A 13,139-nucleotide genomic window follows, 5' to 3' on the forward strand; every position below is an offset into this window, starting at 1 on the left:
ATTATTTCTTGAACAGTTATAGATGTTGAGATGTTTGCCAATTTTATTGTAACATTTATGTTCTCAGGACATCAATGAAATCTATTTCACTTATTGGCAGTTCCATTCGCTGGTTGAATTTGAATTTGGATTTGATTTTTATCAACAAAAGGAATAGGTCAAGGCAGTGACATGATTAAGCTTAGCTAAAGTGCTGCTCAATGAAAATGCCATCACAACATCAAAAAATTTGCATTTCAACTTGGTTATCTCCTATTTTATAATAGAAGGACCAGATAGAATTTTCTTTCTTTCTGGTCGAAACATTTTGTGAAGGCATTCAATTCTACTAGCTGAATGAGCATGCTATTTCACGATGTTGGCAGAATTTATTTTATTTTGTCACATAACAAAGGTGTAGGGCACTACAGATGTAAATCTTTCCTATTGGTTTGCATTTTATTATGATAAAATGGCAAAATATCACAATTTTTGCCTGGCTGTGTAAAAATGAAGAACTGCACTAGGAGAGCCATTGGAGCAGAGCTTCCCTCATTGCCATTTTAAAATATAAAAGAGTCTGAGTAATGTTCCCATTGCAATTTCTGCAAGTCAGCCACTGTCAGTGTTACTCTGGCAGTGTTGTGTGTGAACAGAGCAGACGCACAGGTTCGAAGGTGACTGGTACTGAAAGTAAAGGTTGTTCAATAATTGTGGGACATTTTTAATGGCTCCTATTTGATCATGTACTGTATGTTTAAAATTTAGTTCATGTCCAATCTCAGACTATTTATTCCCTTGACCACCCTCCCCATGAAACAGTAAGGCCTTGATTTGCTGCCCCAGTGCTATAAATTGGTGTAATCTGTGGTTTGAAGTGAGAGAGGATGGTTGTGTGGAACTGTTCATGGTAAATCTGTTTCCCTATGAAGGAATTGCAATGGGCAGTCTACTTTATTTTTATTTTTTATGAAGTGTGAAGTTATTATATTTGACAAGCAAATTGGAAATGAAATACTGTGGGCATGTTTGGCTCATTTGATGCTCCTCTTGCCTGACCTTTTTACATATGCAGCATTTTTCCTCTTTGCTTGACAGCATGCATTGTTTTGCATGCAGCCGTAATTGCTGCTGTGACCAGCTATTGTCATAGAGCCCAGCACCTTGACAGTGAGGCGCTAACTCAGATAGCATGGATATCTGCCTGCTCCAAAGGTCTCAGAATTAAACCGTTGTTGGCACAGTTGGGACTGGGCCATGTACCCTAATGCTAGCAAGGCATATTTTACATAATTATGATTTTATACTCTTATTTTTCTCAGTCTTTTTCTTAAAATTGATCAAATGACCAGAGGCCCATCACAACATTGAACATTGCATTTTTCATAGTGGTTCATTACAACATGTGACTGCTTCAGTTGAAACAGCTTGGTTAGGTAAAGGCCATATATGGCTCACCACAATTAGTAGGGATTTGCAAAACTCAAAATGTCCTAAAAGTTTAATTGAAACGAAGATGGATAGCCTGTCAATGATGCAAGGTAATGACACTGGTGGGTAAGGCAGCGATACTGCAGAAACTCTTGTTGGTTGGATGCAGCTGTTGTTTAATATGTTCTGAATTAGGGTGCGACTATTTACTCGAGTAAACGAAACGAAAAAACTATTCACTCGAGTAAACGAAAAAAAAAGCAGTCAGCAGTTACTTGGCTCATTCGTTTAAGTCACCACTCTGTTGTGCATAGTTTAGTCACTGCCTCGGATCAAATCCAGACCATGTCAGTGCTGACTGTGTCTGGTACCTCCTTAGGGCAGCGTGCAGTTGGATTGGCAGGTATGCAGTTCAGTTGGTTAGGTCACCATTAGGGCGTGGGAAGTGGGAGCCGTTGTAGAATCGGGTTCGTCCGAAGGATCGTGGCTACACGGCTCGTCACGTTTCATTCGGCCTATGGTTAGCGACCCCTTGCTGGTTGATCTGGTGCCTGTGGACTGCATGCTACAGCCACAGTGAAAGGTCTTCCTCAGACACCGCTGTAGGGGAGCTTGGCTTTGCGGTGTGAAAAGAAGCAGCTGGCGACACCATGTGTGGATATCTGTACTCTCCTGAAGTTCAAGTTATTTGCACAGATGATTTTTGTCTGGTTTCCCTTTAATTTGAACTGAGTTGTCATGAAAATTCTGCATCTTAGACATTTGAATTGGTTTCTTGGTTCAAACTGGCGAATCTTTATACCCATACTCTAGCCAGATAGTGTCCTTCAGGTTTTTTTTTTTTTTTAATTTATTTTTGGATTTGAACGTAAAGTATCATAAAGTAGTAGGAGCTGGGAAATAGGAACAAAACAAAATATGTCACGTATTTCCGTTTGGGTATTGTATAATGCCACATATTTCTTAGAATTATTTCTAATATGCCACAGAAAATGGGTGCAGAAAGCAAACCTTTTTATAAGCACTTCAAAGGAATACTTTTTTTTGTTTTGCATAACACCAGCTTGTGCAAGAATGCCGCTACCAAGGGAAATCAATTGAGTAAATCGGCAATAACCGATCGATTTAATGCGTGGTGAAGAAAAAAAGGAAGCCACACGACCCAGGAATGCTATTGCCGGCAGCACTTGAGATGCCTGACCGGAGCATTCCACGACATGCACAATGCCCATAAAAGTCATATTGTTCATACAATTAAGCTGCTTTATCGAGTATGAACAGCCGCTTACCTCTAGAATAAGCTGAGAAATTGCAATCTTGAATGAGTGACCGCAGGCCAGATCATGCTGGCATGCTCAGTACAGGGGAGAGTGGGTGCAGGTGCTGCAGAGGGTTGCATGTCCCACTTGACAGTATCCCAAATAGGAAGCTTAGCAGGCCCTGGGCTGTCACTGTAACAGGCCATTTTTAGACTTATCTTAATGTCGCATTCCAGTATGGACAGTAGAGTTTTATGAATCTCCCACACTCAGGATTTGACATGCTCTATTCAAAATTGGAACAATGAAAACAAAAATTGGTTGTCTCTTTGGTTGTCAAAAAAGTAAATACAGTAAAGTGAAAAAGCGCTTGAAAATATAGTGTCAGTTTAATATAATAGCTCAAAAAGCAAGACACATTCACTTTTCAAACAATGGAAATGCCTTCATCAGCATGTGGTAAAATGATACTCTGTGGACAAATATCACAATTATCTAAGCACTGCCAAAATCTTCTAGATAGATAATACCCTGCTTGTCATAATGGACTGAGGGTGTATTGAGGCCCATTCACAGAGATGCATAAGTAACAATTCAGGAATCAAATACATTATCCCAGTACATCAAAAAGCTGGATAAAAACCCCCTCAACGTTAACTCTTCATTGAGACCTTTATGAAATTGTGAGCAATTAATCCAGCATGATTCCCATTGTAACATAAATTCTTTCCCTATCCCTCCATGAATCTACATCCCACAGATTTTATTACCTGACTTTCCCTGGGTCATTTTGTCTCCATTTCAACTCCCCAATAAAAGAACTTTGTTCATGAATTGTATTTGCCTTTTAATTCTGACCTGTTAAATTGGTGCAAATGTGATTCCAGCTGAGCTATATGGTAGTGACGTGTGGACTTTAAGCTGCCTGAGTTTGAATGGGTCCTTCATTAATCCTGCAGTGGGGGTGGTGTTATTGGCCTGCCATTTAATGTGGAGTACAAACAAGACTGGATATTTTTTAAATGGTGCTTTTTTATTTTCCCTGCATAGTGCAGAATGCTTATAATTAATCCACTCTAATTGGAAGCATTTATCCGAGGTTGCCATGGTGTTTAGAGTTGCCTGGAGGTCTGGTTGATGAAGGTCACCTGATTGCATTGAACCTGTAACAGAAATTGTTCTCTTGTTCTCAGAAATTACCTAGGTTCACTGCATTCAGCTTTTTTAGCATGGGGACAATGGTAAGGGATTTATTTGTAGAGTTTTGATTGAAGGTCTGAAAATATAAAGCATTTGTGCCTGTGACCTTGGAAAGAAGCCGCACTGTTTGTGATTTTCCATTGGAAGCAATTTTTGTTTTGACTTTAAAATTGCTTTGTTCAGATAATGATTGTTATTAATAAGAAGAAAATAACAGTAATTATGACAATAATATTAAATGATTCTTTAAATAGCAAAAGGGAATAGCATCCAAATGGAAATGTAACAAGTTTTATTAATAAGTTTGGAGATTGTAAAATACTTGTACCACAATAATCAGGGAAGCATTATATGCATTTCTTCACAGATTTTTTCATACACACACACGTACACACACATGCATGTGCACACACACACACACACACACACACACACACACACACACACACACACACACACACACACACACACACACACACACACACGCGTACAATCTCTCATGCGCACACATTGCTAATTAAACTGGGTGGAATAGCGCACACTCTGCAGTGTCTGTTGTACTTTGCCCTTGGGGTCCCTGCTCAACAATGGTTCTCTTCTGCATTTCAAGGTCAGAGGAATGATGATGCCGCTCTCACAGAATATTAAAGCAAAAAGAAAAAATGAAGGAAGGGAGAAATGCAAGGAAGCTGTAGCTTCTAGCATTGATTTATAGAATAATTACCCCTCACTCTCCGAGCTATCTGTCTCTGTGGGGCTCAGAGCAGGAGACCATTGCATTGAGGAATCGGACACCTTTTGGCAAGTGCTCTAAGTAGTATTAGAGTGTGGAAGAAGCCTTTTTAACTGTGTTGGGTTGATCTTGTGGAAGTTGCCATTCAGTCAATCATTTTGAAGCATCATTATAGTGCTACCTGCTTGTAAGGACAGCCTCCATCTCAGAAGATTGTATTCCTGTCAGTAGTATATTCATAGAAGCAGTGTGCATTCAAATGAATGGAAGACGTGTACCTGTGTGATGAAAAGGTGTTCATAAAGGGTCAGGCATGTGTTACTAACATAACTGTACTCATCTTTAGCCTTTAACTTTTTTTACTTTTTGTTTTGTGTTTAATGAAATACAGTAGTTACAGTGCAGTGCAATGAAACAGTCGTATGTGGGTTTGTCAGGATGTAGGAAAGAGAATTTCTAGCCCATAATGTGTAGTACTGCATCCGGAATTAGGCTAAATGTATTGGTCACAGTCCAGTCAACTGAAACAAAATGAACACATCTTGGACTGGAGATGATTTTAACACTGCATTTTGTAGTTTACAAACTATTATTTGTATGTACAAAAAAAATCCAGTGCTGCTAACTGTTGAACCATGAAACATCAACTATTTCTCTGCTGTAAATGTAAGTTTAAAAGGGATTATGTGCCATTATAAGCTTTATAAACTAAAATGTCTTATTAGCCTGTTTATTGCGCTGTAATTAAAAAGAAAAAGATTGGGTGGCTTTACAGAATGTGCATTTTGTGAATATTTCATATTTTGTCTAAACTGAAAATGATTGAGGGTAATTAAACAGCATTTGAATAGGGATGATTCCATGCATCAAATTTTTGCTACAACATTGTTATTCTGTTATCTGTTATGCTCTCGATAAGTGTGTTTCACTGTAATTTCAAGGTTGGTTCCCCAGTGTCTTAATTTTGCCTGGAAATGACTTTTAGCTTCTATTCCATTTTAGTTTCTAGCATTTGACATTAATATACCATTTACTAAAATGTTTAGAAGTTTACAAAAACTAATCTCCCATAAAAGATAGGTAGAGAAGGGAATGAGACAATATGGAAATATAGAATATATAGTATGTACATTGATTTATTTTTATTTATTTGTGCAAAATCTTGCTAAATTGGATATTTTGTCAACTCACACGTTAGCTGAACAACAAAATATTTTTGCACATCCACTGTCAAAAATGGTTTTCACATACGGTAGAACTTCTGGAAAATGCTTTAACATTGAAAGTGATTTTAAAATACACTGATTTTAATCAGTTGAATGCTTTATTTATTGGAATAATTGCTACATTAGCCTTGTCTTTTTTAACGTTTGTTTCATTAGAAATGGATTTAAAGCAAATGGTAACACAACTACTTGAGTATATTTGGATGTCATTGTGTAAGTAGGCACATTTTTGGAGGGTAAAAGCTGAAACCATATTCAGGCCATAAAGTAATGAACTTTTGTTTGGATGTATTCAAATTCGGTAGCCAAAAGGTTAATTTTTGCCATGTTTATGATGCTCTGAAACACAAGGCTTCAGTGAACAAGTGAAATCACTCAAGTGAAGTCCTAATGGTCAAATTTGCAGCTGTTGTCTATGGTATTTTAAAGTTTATGGTTTTAAGTCCATCTGACTTTCCGGGGTTTGACAACAGAACTCTGGCCTTTGTCATTAGTATCCATGAGAGAATGAACAGTGAGTGTTTGTTTTCATTTTGTATTTTCTTTCCCATTTTCAAGCATTGGTTTCTTTGCTTGTGTCTAAATCAGATTGTCCTCAGATTGTTTGATTGCCCTCCTGCCCTCTGATCTGAACCATTGCATGTCTGCATAGTACTTCCATCATCAGCGTGTTCCTGCAATTGTTTACCACTGCTGCCAGGCTAGGAGGCTTGGGGGAGAGTGCGCCCGATTTGGTTGTCTGTTTTTACGCGTGTAGCTCTCCGCTTACCAGCTGATCGCTGACCTGTGACTAGCAGCAAAAATGGAAAATAATGTGTGCTTCACATTTTTCGTTTTGTTTATTTGGTGTCACTACCAGTAGTGGCTGCTGAGCTGAAATTTGGCGGGGTGGCAAACTTCCCTTTAAAGTGATAATTCGTCTCAACCTTTTCATTTAGTTTCCTTCATTAGCAATAGGCTACAGCGAATAATTAAATTTAGAATTCTCAATGCCATCAGATATTAGCCTCAATATCCATTAGCCTATTAGTCGAGTAATAAAATTATTTTTATTTGCATCCCAAATTGTTCACATTTTATTGGTATTGTTTAAAATTGTGACTATATGCAGCCTACTCCTCATTCCCTGCACCTACACTGGGAGAATATTCATGGCAAAGATCTGTGCAGATATTGTAATTTAAATTAACTTGAAACACAGGTTTGGTTAGACAGCCTTTATTGCAAATTACCTGAAAGGTAATGCAGTAGTTAAGAGTGGTTTGTCTTTTTTTCATTAAGTGTAGGCCTATACTTGGTAATGAAAACAGTTTTTTCTAAATTAAATTTTGTTTAATCTCCTTAACATTATGTGAAGTAAAAGGCTGTGTGTTTACCTGTCAATGGATTATTCAGAAATCTGATTAATCCTGCCAGTTGATTATTCAGATCGTTGACATGCTTGTTAATCAAAGAAAATGAATGAAAACTAATTAAGACCCTATGATCTGTTTAAAAGGATGTTTTTTGTCCCATCTATTTTCAGCTCCCCAACCATCAGTGGTCTCTACCAAACAGTGAACAACACTTGTGTGCCTCACATGTAGTCATGCAGATGCGTAGAATGTGATTATAAAATTATTGCTTGGGTAGCAAGTATATTGCCACTAATTTTGGCATGTGCGTATGATTTCTCTTCCTGTAGTATGATTTTTCTTCCATGAGAATGGATTGCATTATTGTATCGCAGTTCGATTGGAATTGTTCTCAGACCACCTTGTACAGGTGAAGTTACGTATGGTTTCTTCGTCTGCACCTGGGTTTCGGAAAAAGCTTTCTCATTGCCAAATTTTGAGGTGAACTGTTCCCAGATTCAGACTAAACCACCGGTGTGAAAAACAACCTCAGTCTCTTTCCGGGCCCTCCAGTGAAAGTCCTCATGCAAACAGAATACGCAGACCTTAGTCTACCAGCTTTAACTTGTCTGCATTTTTGAATATGTAGGCAAATGCTTAGCTCGTGGCTAGAAATTCTCTGTCATTTAAATGTATCACATGCCTACATGCAGATGTCTGATCCTGGATCAGTTCTGTAAACAATTATGCATTGTATTGATGTGTGCGCTACATAAGAAATCTGATTCAAGGCTTCTGTCATACCCGTGTTCTTGGCCACAGGGACAGCTCCCTGCATGAACCTTCACTCTCAGCTAGAGGTGGGAATGAGAGGAAGCTGGCTACTCAGATTTGCTTCTTCCTCCTCACACCATCCTCATTCTCCCTCTGTGTATACCTCCAGACCTCTGCCCACCAGTAAGCTGTAGAAGCTAAGAAAGCTGCCATCTGTGGTGCTGCTCCATATTAATAACGAGAGCATGGTTTAAGCCAGCTGACACAGCCTTTCGGGCTGCATGTGCTGCATTCCATTTTCCTGAAATGGAAACGAGACGTTGACAAGCTTTTGTTGAAAAACGTGACCAGTAGGACTAAAAACCTGAGCCATCTTGTTAGCATTTTTCCTTATTTTAGCTCTTCAGGTTTAAATTCTTGTTCTGCTTTATCTTTTGTGGTCAACTCAGTATCTTATGAAACATGGTTATGAGCAAACAACACAAAATATGGAATTAATCCAAGCTGAAAGTAGCATCGTGCTGTTTTATAAAGGAAGCTTGGTCTGTGTGGATTGTGTGGATTGCCCTCCGGCTTGTGCAGTGATCCGTAGCAGACGGGGGAGAGGGAGGCCCCTGGATCATGGGAGAAGAATGTGCAGCTCTGCTGATTATTCTTCTCACAGTGGCCTGTAGAGAAACCCGGTGCTTTGCAGAGAAATGACAAATTAGGAATTCCAAGAAGCTCCTTAATCCAAGTGCCGATTGAAATTGCGACTGGGGGGGTAGCCAGGTGGGGGTGAGAAGTCATGGTTTCACATACACAATGGCTGCATATACAGTTCCAGGCAGAGTGTTGAGGGAAGGAACAAGAATTCTTCGTTCAAGGCTTTTACAGTGTGTATTCAAGACAGTCATCTATATTTTGAACACAGATGCTCAGCATGCCTACATTTGTTGATATTCAACAACAGGGATTCTATATGGACAGAAACATCTGCTTCATGACTGTATGCGGTTCTCTTCACAAGAAAGTCATAAGATGGGTGCATTCTTGTAACCATACCGATAGAATGTCACTGCCTGATAACGCTGCTGCTATATGCCTTTCTGCACCCAAATGTGTAGCATTAGATTCTCTAGGTGGATGGCTGGCAAGTGCTGCTGTCATCAGAGCACAGCTGGAGGATCAGAAGAAGCATCTGTGACAGGCAGAGGCATTGTGAGCACGCTGCCTTCACCTGGAATCCCGTAGGCTGTTTGGCTGAATGCCTGTGTGTCAGCAAAGCCAGCTCAGCTCAGCGCAGCACAGGTGATTGGCTGTGTAGATGTGAACAGGCCCCTAATGGACAGATTGAGACTATAACATTGCATGCATCTGCAGACTGTGGTGTCATTGGACATTATAGTGGAAAATAAAGGTAAGTATACAATGGGATGCTAATTAAACCTTCAAGATGCAAGATCGCAAATTTGTGATTAGAACTGAACGTTGTAATGCTGCTATAACAGTCGCTACTGGTGATTTAAAACAATGTAGTTGCAGTACACTGACTTAAAATATTCCAAACCATTCCAAAAGACCTGGTCTTCTAAGGGTTAAGACTTTTTTTTTTACCAGCATAGGTCCATCAGAACTGTGCTGTCATATACGAGAATAGTAATATGTGCCATCACACATGGAGGTCTGATAGCAATGTAACACCAGCATCTCTTCCAAACAAAAGCACTGGCAGCAAACACATGACAGAACAGACCTTTGCATCACTGACCAGCTAACAAGGTCGGGTCAGAGCTTGCTTGACCTGGTCAGATTCCTGGTCGCATTTTTTTTAATGCCTCGGCCAGTTCCTCACAGCAGGTGCGACCGCTCAATAAATGAGTCGGCAGGGATGGAACCGTGTGGTATAGTGCCGAGTAATGTGCTGTGTTGATGCATAGGAAGCCTGCCGCTGAAAACAGTATGCTTCGGGTGACACACGACACTCTCCTTCAGACTGGCTCCTGGGGGAGGGGGAGGAGCATGACATACTGCAACAGGAAACGATGGCCTTGGATTCGTGTACTGCGCCTATCACTAGCACATCTCGCCTTTTGTTCTGCGTTCATATAGCTGCTTGACACCCTGATGTGCCTTTATGTGAGTTTTCTCTGGGGAAAAACAAGAGCTTCAAAGGGAAGTGAAAGCACACAGGATAATGTGATGGAATGGTCATGAAACTTCTTAAAGGGACATTTCACTATATTCCTGAAAATATAATCGCTGGTGTTATAGGCCTGTACAGTGGAATACTTACTGTAGGAAGATATTGCTTGGGAGTACTTTGGCTGCCCTGTTTCAAAAGATTTTAATGAAAATCATGAGGGTGCGCCAGAATTGCCCGTCAGCTGTTGAACATTTCTGTGCTTATTAAAATCAGATCTTCTGTGAATGTGACCCAGAGAGATGTATAATAGTGTGAAGCTACATGTTTGGGTTCAGAGGTGCTAGGAGGGGTTGCAAATGTGCAATGGACTTAAATACAGTATGATTAGCATTCCAAATGGGGAGGAAAATAAGAGTAAGGGACAAAACATTGTTTTAAAAATTATGTGGCCCTGGTGGCCATAGAGCAAAAGCAGAGGTGGGCTTGTGGCAGTCCTGCCTCTCAGCCGTGCGATCAGGCATCAGTGCGTCCGCTCACACGTCCTAGCCAAACATCCTGCTCCGTGGCCCAGTCCGCTGTGTACACAGGCCATATGTGATGTGCTGGATATTGGCAGACAGGCAGAGCGCTGTATGATTCCAAGCAAGAGAGATTCTGGGATGTTGTGCATATTGCTGGGAGTGCAGCTGGTCAAGTCCTCAGGCTAAGGTCACAGAAGCCAGAACTAAAAATCATGCATCTTTTCCCTCAGTGTTTACACGTATTCAAGTTCCTGTTCCTGCATGTTCTATAGCTGACCCCTGGGTGGCAGTAGGGTAGCTCCATCCCGTAAGACTCTGGGTACATGTGGCGTTGTGACAGGGATGTTGCAGGATGCGCATTTGTCCCCCGTGTCCATCTCTTCCCCCCGTAAGCATGTGTGTTCGCGCTGAGGCTGACTCCATCGCGTGCGGTCTGCTTCGTTCTCTGGAAGCAGGTGTCGCTTGCACCTCGTTAGGCTTTCAGGTCTCATTGTTTGGCTCCGTAAGCAATTAGGCACACCTCAGCAGAGAGGCCGGGATGGAAGGTGACAATTAGAGACGCAAAAAAGGGGGGCAGTGGATCACTGCTGGGCATCTGCCCCTCGCCCTGGGACCCCAGTTCAGCAGCCCTCTACAGGAAGGGAAGGGCCACCTGCTTCCCTGTGGGGCACTCTGCTCCCTCCTGCTGGGACTGCATGCTTTGTGTGCACCAGCAGGGGGCGACCTGTGTATGCAGCTCAATGTCATTAAATAACAATTACTTTATAAGTACTTTTTAAATAAATAAGCTTACATAAACAAAAAACCTAAATTAATGTCATAATAAATACATATGAACACTTAAAAAAGCATCTTATTAAGAAACATGATCATTTTAATAACATACCATTAAATCAAATAAAATAACGTTATACTCTCAAATTATAATGTTGCTCCAGGCTAAATGCTAACTACTTTGATATTTTCTGTTTCATGTTCCGCGTTTTATACGTTGTTAGGCAGGAAAATGAGCATTTCAACCCTTTTGGTTTTAAGCAGCTACACAACAGAGTGGCGATGTTTCCCACAGTGCTGAACACTTCCTCCGACGGTGTGCTAGTAGCACAGATAGGCCTACACAAGTTCCATTACTCTACCACCTAATGAGAGGATTCTCTTCTCTGTCGATTATCAAGCATAAGATTGTGCATCAGATAAATGGCACTGTTAATAAACTAGAAACCAAATTTACACATAAAAACCAAATATTAAAAAATAAAAGTCTGTGGAGCTGAGAATGTGCACTTGAAACGCATGTTTGATTACAAATATAAAATTGTGGAGTGCAGTGTTAAATCAGAAAAAAAAATGACTCACTGTAGATTTTAGTGTCACAGGCAACATCTTTCAAATATAGACGGTGGAAAATCATGGAGTATGTAACGTGGTATATTATACCGTGTTTATGTGATAATTTGTCTATGGCTCCTGCATGAATGCAGCCTTCCCACGAGACAAGTTTGCCCACCTATAAGCTGAAGGTTCTTACCAGCCACTTCACTGACTCTTTGTTCTCTTGTTTTCGCAGGTATGACTACAGAGAAATGCTGCACAACTCCACCTTCTGCCTGGTCCCCCGGGGACGTCGGCTCGGCTCTTTCCGATTCCTGGAGGCGCTGCAGGTAAACGACGTGCTATGGCGTTCCTGCAGTGCTGCCGGAATGTTCCGTCTCACCTGGGTACCTTTGGGTTCAGAGATTTGTGGATACTGTTCCCAGGGTTTGGTCAGTAGTGTAGATGATCCCAGGGTTTGGTCAGTAGTTTGAGAATTCCCAGGGTTTGGTCTGTAGTGTAGTGTCGGGAACACCTACACTACTCACCAAACCCATGGAAGTCCTAGGCTACTGACCAAACCATGGGAACATCTATACTACTGACACTGGTGTCAGGTGCAAGCTTTTCAGTATTACTCTAATATATTTAATTGGGGATGTAAGTAAAAGATATAACATCTCTTAAGGTGCATCTTTTAGATTTAAGTATTTGAGATGTTAGGCACTGGAGAGCAGATACAAGGCTTATTGCCTTTAATCAGTGGCCCTGGCAGTCCCAGTTCTGTTGTCGTCTTTGTACTTTTGTATTGTGTTCTTGTCTTTTAGTTGTACTTCCCTTGTACTGCCTCCAAGGTACAAATCAATGTTTTAATATGTATTGAATTTCACTGTTCTGCCATCCTGCAAAGTGTGGGCGAACACATTTATATCCAATTCATAAATCTTTGTCTGCATTTCCCATTCTTATTTTCACGATCATTAGCATTGTTCATGTGTTTTTACAAGAAGTGAAAAATTGTACTGCAAGTTTTAAAAAATGGCAGCAATTTTTGACATTGGGCGGATTTTAGAAAGAAAACTGGAATGAAGCTGGGGTTGATTTCATTGACGGCACAGCAGGACTGCACTTGAGTGCAAAGCCCTGAGGACCAATCTTGCTCGGTTCAGAGGACTATTTTTATATGACCCAAGGGCAGCATTTTACACACCTGCTTTCCTTTGCTCTTAAAGTCACTGCTTGGATT

The 13,139-nt window shown here is 40.6% G+C and overlaps 1 protein-coding gene across 1 annotated transcript in view; it reads left to right on the forward strand.

Moving 5' to 3' along the window:
- Positions 1 to 13,139, forward strand: part of ext1b (exostosin glycosyltransferase 1b) — a 122,039-nt gene that overhangs the window by 79,349 nt on the left and 29,551 nt on the right. The window contains exon 2 of the mRNA XM_064348414.1: positions 12,150 to 12,243. Coding sequence (XP_064204484.1) covers positions 12,150 to 12,243 — 94 coding nt within the window. The remainder of the gene's footprint in view (positions 1 to 12,149; positions 12,244 to 13,139) is intronic.

Source organism: Anguilla rostrata, chromosome 8 (assembly GCF_018555375.3).
Source record: "Anguilla rostrata isolate EN2019 chromosome 8, ASM1855537v3, whole genome shotgun sequence".
Lineage (NCBI taxonomy): Eukaryota > Metazoa > Chordata > Actinopteri > Anguilliformes > Anguillidae > Anguilla > Anguilla rostrata.